Consider the following 9,198-nt stretch of genomic DNA (forward strand, 5'->3'; position numbering starts at 1 on the left):
AGTGATGAGCCTTTTCTGGATGAAATCTCCCTCCCTCAGACTTTTTTTCAGTATAAAAGTCTGCAATCCGCCTGTCATGTGTTATTAGTCACTTTAGATTATAATCTCTTAAAGTCAGATGCTCTATTTTTATTTATGCCAATGCACTGCCAAGTGTAATGAGACCTTAATTTTGACTGGGACATCTAAGTATTACTGTAATACACACAGCAGTCATAAGCAGTTGCCCTTCTTTGAAACCATGTGTTGCCTTAAAGTTTCTTACGGAGACATTCTTGTCAGTCTGCCAAAGCCCAAAAGCAACACTTTTGAAGGCCCTTCCTCTCTCAACATGCATGCCCTGTGGGAATCTGGGAGTGTGTAGTGCTCATCTTTCTAAGAGCAGATACTCTTTCTGCTGCTTCAGTTTCCTGAAATCCTGACACAGTTTCACTGCCTGGTCTGTACAAAATTCGGCAGTAGTAAAGACAACATAGATGATCTTTTTATTGTTGGAAGGTGACTCTGAGGTACAACTGAAAGTCAAGTCGTGTTTGGAAGTGCAGAAGTACTGCTGTTCTTTCTAAATCTGACATGAAGAGGAAGAGAAAATGCTACAGAACAGGGCAAACAGAAGAGCTTGGATTTAAGCAATGTGCTAGGAAGTGCCATCTTAGATCTGCAGAATAACTCTTGATACGGGATTTTAATTGTGTCTGTGCCTTCGGGTATGTGCATGCTATAGTGCCATCTGGTGAAACCTGAGCACAGATACCGTGTTCCTGATTTGCTGTTTTATAAGGCAAAACTGCCGGAAGGTACTGACTGAGCTATGGGTAGTACGTAAATGTGGGTTAGTTAATCTGTAGGCAATGTGGCTTGCTGGCAGAGGTATTTTTTCCATCCACAGAATGTCCATGGCCCACTGGTAATGCCTGGTTGCAGAAGCGTGAGACAGGGCTTAGCCATAGATTCCACACTGAAGCACCCCGGCCATGCTGGGGGTGCGCTTGGAGCTGCAACAGCATCAGCCATTTTGCTGGGCCTTGTGAAATGCCCAGATGGAACAAATGTTTATGCAAAACAACTTTCTGTAAACCTTCTCAAAGCAACTGAAGCTACCAGGCTTTGCGCACAGTCATGCTAAGACAGAAAGGTACAAGAGGGTGGATGACAAATGGGAAGAAAGGCCATGGGTGATTCTGTGAAGTTGTGGTTTTAGTTCCCTAACACTCAAAATGACAACAGAAATTGCAAACTCTGTCTCTCCTATGAAACAACCGCAGAAGACCAAAGTAAATCTCTGGACAGGTGCCACTGACAGGGCCAGTCACCAGAGGTGGAGGTAAGCCTTCAAGTGCTCTTTCAAAACCCACAAGCCTGGAGGCAGTCAGAACATGAAGCGTTGGTTCATGACCACCTCAAGTCGTGTAGGTCTACAGAATAAGCATGAGTGCTGGAAAACCTAGGTGACTCATGATTAGGAACAGTTTTGCAGAGCCTTTCAACTTCAGATTCCAAACCAGCCCAGTTTTGGCAGCAACAAACAGTTCTTACCACCTAGAGGCCATTAAATGGCTCAGAGAAAATTAATTGCCTGTGTTGTTCCAGTTCCTAATTAATAATTACCACAAAAATTAATCTGTCATTGTAATTAATATCATCAGGTAGCCTGAAGAGATCAAAAGGCTGAACCATTTCAGAGAACGATGCCTTCACTTATCCTCTGAAGGTGCCTCTGATACTTTCCAGGCTGGAAGCACATTTCTTAGTGCAAGTCCAGGAAACTCTTGTGTCAATCTTCTGTGCTTTTGGGCCTCAACTATCCTTTTGTTTCACCACAGTGTCTTCAGAAAGCAGTGAAGATTTTCCAGCCACATACAACTAAATATTATAAGTGTGTTAATCTACCCTCCCCCCCCTTTTTTTTCCTCTCCCCACTGTCACATACATTTCTAAATGCTCGATATCACACTGAGCATTGGTAAACTTCTCTGCAGTACCTTTTGTGAGTGACAGGCAATCTGTATAAAGGCAAACAGTTATTTTTGTACTCCCCTTATGCCTAAGAGATTTGTTGATGGCAAACAGCCGAACTGAATCGAACACAGGGGAAGAAACTGGCAGGGAAACAACACCCACAGAGAAAACTCTTACTGACACCTCACATTAATCAACAACACTTGCAAAGAAAGCAAAGAGTTAGCAATACAGTGGTTTAGCTGAAATAAATAGGATTGCTTGAGGGGGGGCTATTAGAGGGACACTGCAGTGCTACCCAGACTCGGTTACAAGCAAGCACAGGTCCTAACTCGGCACAGCTGGAGCCCAATGTGCATTGCTGATGTGCAAACATCACCCGTGGCTGCTAGAAAAACAGCATTTCTCTGGTCTGGGCCATGCTTGGCTGCAATGAAAACGGGAATGTCTGAAGTGTTGAAGAACTTAATAAGGAAAGGCACAAAATGTCTAAAAGGTGTCAGATCAGTCTGCAAGTAATGATTAAGTAAGCACAGCAGGAAAAACATTTCTTAGGAAGCGTGTTCATAGGCTAGGAAGATTTTTTCTTTTTACTTGGTTGATTCGGTTTGTTTAATTTTCAAACTCTAACAAGTTTGTTAGTTTGTTGTTGAAAGTTTGCTCTCAGTTGTTTTCTTTCTGCTCTGAGGGAAGTTTATTAACCCCTAGAGCCTGGTCCTGCTGTCACTTGAGTCAGCGACGCAGTCCTTGAATGGCAGAAAGATTGAATTTGCACTGCAAAATCTCTAACCACAGGCAGACTGACTTAAACCGTAACTCCATTAGGTTGCTCTAATACAGACTCAGTCTCTTCACCGGAGTCAGTGTATATCCAAGTAAATCCGTGAGGCACTGAGCTCTGTGTGATTTTGACACCACGTGAGTGCACATCTGACATTAAGTCTTTCAGTATTTGTTCAATAAGCCTGCTACCTAGCCCACACAGTAGGATTGATTGTTTACCAAAGGGGAAAAAAGCCCCAGTGTGATGACTGGGAATAAAAAATAAAAAAAGAACCTCATAGTTGGAAACAGTGACCATTTCCTCACAAACTGCAGGCAGAGGCAGTTTGGGTGCAGCTTGTGCATCAGGCAGCACAGGTACCATGAGATTGTCGCGCTCTCCTTTGCTTCCCAGAACACGATTGAGAGAGAAAATGTTTCCAAGCCTTCTAGACAGGCTCCCTGTGAATGACAGGCTTCGTCCTGAGGAGGCAAAAATGGAAATAATGAAAAGGTCCAGTGGAAGGCATTGATTATAAAATCATTCTCGTGTCACAGGGAAAAAAATAATGGAACAAGAGTAAAGCCATCACAGTGGATTAAGTCCACTGCACTAAGCATCCATCTCGTGAGGGGAAAATATTAATCACGTGTGTCTTCTTTTCTCCCCCCTCCTTCCCCAGGAAATGTGACTGGAAACAGTAACTCCACCTTTATCTCAAGTGGACAAGTAATGAATTTCAAGGGCGACATCATTGTTGTCTACCTTAGCCAAAACTCCCAGGAGGGGGCCACGGCCTCGGGGCTGAGCGAGGAGAACGTGGGCAGCCCGGTGCAGGAGGAGAACCTCAGCCGCTGTGAGACCTTTGCTGGCAACACCCAGCACTACAAGGAGAAGTGTGCGGAGCTGCAGGGTGCCTGCCCGCTGGCGGGGAGCGGGGCACCGCGGTGGCCTGCCAGACCCCTGGCCCAGGAGCAGGGCTCACCCTGCTGTGCCCAGGCCTCGCAGCCAGTGCAGGAGGAAGGGAAGCTGGGACACTTCTCAGAGAAAGTGTTGAACTGAGGCGAGCCGGTGTCCTTGCTGCGGGCCGGGGCGCCGACAGGCAGCCTGCGAGGAGGCCTGGGGCGGCTGTGGGACTCTTGAAGTCGCAGGTGTCGTGACAAATTCAGAGACTGTTGCTGTCCCTGGTTGTCTCTGGGGAAATTTTACAGCTGGAAAGGACCCTTGTGGCACACATGCTGGTGGTGGTGCTCTCACTGAGGAGGTTACTGGTGGGGAGAGGCGCATGTGTGAGGCCGGGTGTGCTGCCCCCATCGCAGAAGCAGCGGCAGGGCTCTCTCCTCTCCCTCACGGGGCAGTGGGCTCCCCACCTGCCCCCCACTCCCTGGCACCTCTCCCCAGCAAGCCGCAGAGGAGAGCTGAGGAAGTCCTTCAGGCTGGGGACTTTGTGAGGAGGAGAGCATTGCTGCTGGGTGTGCAGGGTGCTCCCAGAGAGGGAACAACATGGCAGAGGACCACACTGAGAGGGGGACCCCTGAGCTCTGCCTTGGGGGTTTCCTTTTGTGACTAAGCTGCACCCATTTTGCTGGGTCTTGGGCTTCCTCAGTGCCTCTGGTGGTGGAAGGGATGGAAGGAAAGGTAATGGAAGGAAGTGGTGCCACCTCTGCTGCTGAGCTTAGTGCCACTGCCGACCTTTGCCTCCCTGTGGTGATCAGGCAGGTGGCACCAGCCCTTCCCATCTTTCCCCAAGTGAGCAGACACTCCAGTCTCAAACCAGCACCAGACTAAAGATCCTGGTCTGCCCCTTATTAGCTTATGGGTATGAACAGGTGTAATGGTGCTCCAAGCACACAATAACAGGCAAAATAAAGCTGATATGCCTTAAAAGCATATCAGATTAATCCTGAGCAAACAGCATTTATTGTTTTGGACCCTGATTCACCTCTGCCTTATTGCACCTCACTAGAGAAGGTCAAACCTCTTAAGATGAGTGACATGTGCCCAGCATGCTGCTGCACGAATAACGTCACTGAAATTTAAGACGCAGAGCTGCTAGCAGGTAGAGGAAGAGTCTATGATAACCCACTGTGGACGTTTCCTGAGTGACAGGTGAGGGAGGGGTTACCCAAAGATGGAGAACGTGGTCAGGGTCAAACACATACATGTTCCTTCACCTGCCCAAACAATTTTGTCATTCCCTTCAATATTTTCATTAGTAAGAAGAGCTTTACTTAGGTAGCATGAAGCTATTTCCAGAGCTCGGCCTGTCTGAGCTGAAATCAAAGTGTAGCCACTGTCACGCTGAGAGCTGATAAGCAATGGGACCAAAGGTTCAGATTTAAAGAATGATGGTAGCTGTAGTTAGAAGGGAGTCTCAGCTACTCAGCTGGCTTTGGTTCAGGTCACATACCCTGCAGACTCCTCCAGTAGTCACTGCGGAAAGAAAGGTGAAGGGAACAGAATCTCAAGCAACTCCCAAGAGGAAAAGATAATATTTTAAATGATTTCTTGACAAGGGGTAATTTTCTGACATTCTCCTGCACATGTGAGCACTGCAGGAGGCTATCTTCAGTCTGAGCCTTCAGGAGGGTCAGTGCTGTGTTACCTGCCAGACAGCAAAGGGATCTCTTATCTAGTGTGATCTCATCTGTCCAGATGGAAAAGGTCTCTGGCAGGGAGGGCTCCTCCCTGCGGAGGTTTTAAAGCTGAGGGGTTCACTGTGTAGCTACTCTGTTTGCAACAGTAATGCTGTGTGGGTGAAGAGCACCTATAAAGCTGACAAGGTGACCACTGTGTCATGATGAGCTTCTCATCCACAAAACAAAAGAATGGGCTTAGCCACCTTCACCTCTCAGGAGAATAATTCTGCTTTATTTATATTCTGTGATGTAAAGTACAGTACAAACGTGCAAGACTCTCTTTTGAGTGCCTGGCATAAAGGGTGCATGAACAGCCAGTCTCCATTTCACCTTTGCATAGCCTTCAGAAAACTAGACCATCCTAACCTAGACTCATCCAGGCAGGCAGGTGGTCCCATTCAGTGACAGCCCAAGCTACCTCTGCCTCTTTGAAGGTGTGTAACTGAGGATCTCTTATCTGTGGTATTTTGTCGTTCCTGCTCCTGTCCTTTACAACCTCTTTCCAGCCTCTTCTGGCCTATTTCTCTATCCTCTAGACATTGGTGCAATAGGGACAAGGAAGCAGAGCCACCATCACCTTCATGCAAGGTGGTGCAGATATTTTCTCCCTTCATCTTCATTTTTTCAGTCATATTTTCTTGGAAAGCATTCAACTAGGACCTCAGCCCCACTGGGGAGCATTCAACAGCCCCATTTACAAGGCAGGAGGAACTGAATTTTTATGCTTAGCTCTGAGTAAATACCTGTCTGCCAGTCTGCTGTTTTCTCCTTCTCCTTCTGCAGCTTCTTTCTTTCCATGATTTGTGTCCGCCACCAGAGAGCAGACTTAAAATCCTGATTTCAGAGAAGACAATGGACATTTACTATGTGTCCTCAGTAAGGACACGCTTTTCACTTTCTGAATTTCAGGATCCTACTGAGAAAAGATTGAAACTAGAATCATCAGCAAGCGTGAAGAAATGGGTCATAATGATCTCAGTGCTGTGGCTGCTCCCTCATGGGAAATGCGATGCACCAGCAGATGAGATTCTTTTCCTTCCTCCAGAATCTACCCAAAAGCAAAGAAACCATATCACATTCATCAGCATGCTGCATGTTCCCTGGGTCTGTGCCCAGCTGCTCAGACATGAACCCCAAAGGGACTTCTTTATTCTCATGATTTCATTTGTCATCAGTTTGGAGCTGGGGCTGGTTTTTTTTAATATCTGTTTGTACAACAGGGCCCTGTGCATTGGGCACTAATTTGGAGGCTTCTGGCTGCTATTGTATTACACATAATTAATGATAATAAAAGTCTTAAAGATCTACTTAAGAAAAAGTGAAGATTTTATTTGAATTAACAGAGAAAATCAAATACATTATTGTATGCCTATACTTACTTTGACCAAAAAAATAATCAAATGTGAATATAAAGACATTCCTGGTTAGGCTTTTGTAACATTTTTTATATGTAGAATTGTTTCAACAAAAAGTGCTTCTCTTCCTCAGTATGCCACAATAATGCACAAGCACCTTCACATGCACGCATGGAACCGAACAGGAACAATCATAGATCCGGTGTGGTCATGCTTTACTGCTGAGAACTGGGCATTGATTCCAATTCATTCCTGAAGTCTCCTCCTGCACAGTATGTGCTTTTACAAGTCTTTCAGCCTAAGGAATCACAACATGCTTTACTCATGACGTATATACTAGGTGCTTTTGAAACTCAGCTACTTCAAGGCCGGGAGGACAGCAGTAATTCTGCATATAACCACAGAAAAATGAGGAGCAATTTTTTGCACAAGGGCACTGGAGCAGCCTTTCCTATCCCCATGGAAAACAATATGGCATTAAAAACCAATATAGACAATAACTGCTGTTAATCTGTGTACTTTGTTACATGTTCACACAGAGACTGGAAATCACCATGCAAAGCATACAGCATACCTGGGAATAGCATCACTTTAAAATGTCATAATTTCTACTTGTCCATTCGGGTTCCCTTCCTTTTATCATATCAATGGTATCTAAGCAATTATACCCCTGTGTCTATTATAAAACAGAACCCTGCCAAAGGATGTCTTTGTGCTAATCAGGTATTTTATACATAGATATATATGTCTCCATTCAAATTAGGCAACAGTGCCCCCTCACCACCACTGTTAAAAACCATCTACAGCTGTCAGATACTTCACTTCTGCCAGCACATGATACTGGACATGGTAAAACGGCTGCAAATTCTTCATGTTTAGAAGTTATTTCTGGAGTATGTAATATATACTATTAATAGACACTTAATAACAGTCACTGGAAAACTGGAAGTATATTTAAGTTGTCTGGGGTTTCTTGCAAGGAATGCTGAATGACTCCAAACCTCATAAGCTATTTTTTCAAACCTCCTTCCAAATGGCTGTTGCCTTTTTCAGTCCATCAGGAATACTTTGATGCTGACCTGAAAGCGACGTGGTAGGGCAACACGCTGGCAGCACTGCTTTACAGCACTCTGTCTTGGAGATGCGGGTACCCAAGAGCTCTGCCTGGCGATATTTGACCTGTGAGGATTCCCAGCCCCTGCTCCCCACAACGCTAAAAGCCAACAATTCATGTTCACCTTGGCTGAGTTGCAGTGCTATCTCTGGAAAAATCAAACTGGTAATTTTGTGGCAGTCCCAGTCACTGCTGAAGCCAGGGGCATGCGATCCTAGGTGCTGATGGGAATGAGTCCCATTTCAGACAGGAAGATTGTCATGAAATGTGTTTCTCCTCTTTTCCTCTTGCCTGGTGCTATCCTGATTTCCAGAATGAAGAGTGATTCCTACTATACAATAAAGGTTTTCTCTCAGAGCTCTGCCGTTGGAGTCTATTCTGCCTTTGTGCTGCGGTGTTAATCACCTTGTTGAGTGGGAAGGTTGAAGCAGAAAACAAAACACATACAAACAGCTCCTTAACATCCCAATTTACTTAACCCAATTCCATGGTAAAAGGTACTACTTTACATATGATTGCTGAATCCATGTTAGCAAAATATTGTAAGGGGAATTAAAAAGCAGCATTCCCCCCAGCAAATCCAGAGGCAGAATGTCTGGGTTTAGTGGTGCTGCTGATCCCATGTGATGTCCTTACCTGAGGAGATGGTGCAGGAGAAAATCCTCTCTCTCCTTTTTTCCTATTCTTGTAGGGGGTTTTATACCTTCTTATTTCCTTCCCACTTTCACCATGTATGGGATAATAATAATACTTGAGCTGAATATGTTATTCAAACCCATTCTATCCAGCAATCAAGGCTGCAATCCTAGATGGGCAATGTGCAGTTTTTACATGTACCTTCAAAGGCCTCTTTGAAGGTTTGTACCTTTGGGGTACATGAGGATCCCCCCCTTTGACAAACCCTAACATGTACCTGCATTTGCCATTGCTCTCACTTCAGTAAGTGTAGTTGCTCGTTCTTTCCTTCTGCAAGGCATCAAAGTTGGTTGTAGCCACCAAGTGATTTGTCATCTCTGCAGCAAGATTTGCTAGCCCTCTGGTCTTGCCTTCAGGCCGCCCAGCACCCTTGTCACATTTTCAAACTTCTGTTGTGTTTTTTTCTGTAAAACGTGAGCATACATGAGCGTGAACATAGGGGAAAATGCATTGTTACTGTTGTCTCTGGCTTATGAACAAGGCAATGGCAGCATACAGAAAGCATTAAGGAAATATGTTGTGGTAGATAAGTGTGCCAGAGTGTTCAATCATTTGTGTTTTATCACTGCTTTTCTTCTTCTTCTTTTGGTTAGCTGGCTTATGGTTTCTTTATTTTGGCTGAGGATTACCACAGCCCTTCTGGCTCATTCCTTAGCCTGCCTGACCATTTGA

At 45.2% G+C, this 9,198-nt stretch overlaps 1 protein-coding gene across 1 annotated transcript in view; it reads left to right on the plus strand.

Annotated features, from left to right (window-relative positions):
* TNFRSF11A (TNF receptor superfamily member 11a) overlaps positions 1-8,187 on the plus strand; it is a 30,210-nt gene extending 22,023 nt beyond the window's left edge. Inside the window, exon 10 of the mRNA XM_055705478.1 lies at positions 3,405-8,187. Coding sequence (XP_055561453.1) covers positions 3,405-3,784 — 380 coding nt within the window. The 3' untranslated portion in view covers positions 3,785-8,187. The remainder of the gene's footprint in view (positions 1-3,404) is intronic.
* The last annotated feature ends 1,011 nt before the right edge of the window (positions 8,188-9,198 follow it).

The sequence above is a fragment of the Falco cherrug genome, chromosome 3 (assembly GCF_023634085.1).
Source record: "Falco cherrug isolate bFalChe1 chromosome 3, bFalChe1.pri, whole genome shotgun sequence".
Classification (NCBI taxonomy): domain Eukaryota; kingdom Metazoa; phylum Chordata; class Aves; order Falconiformes; family Falconidae; genus Falco; species Falco cherrug.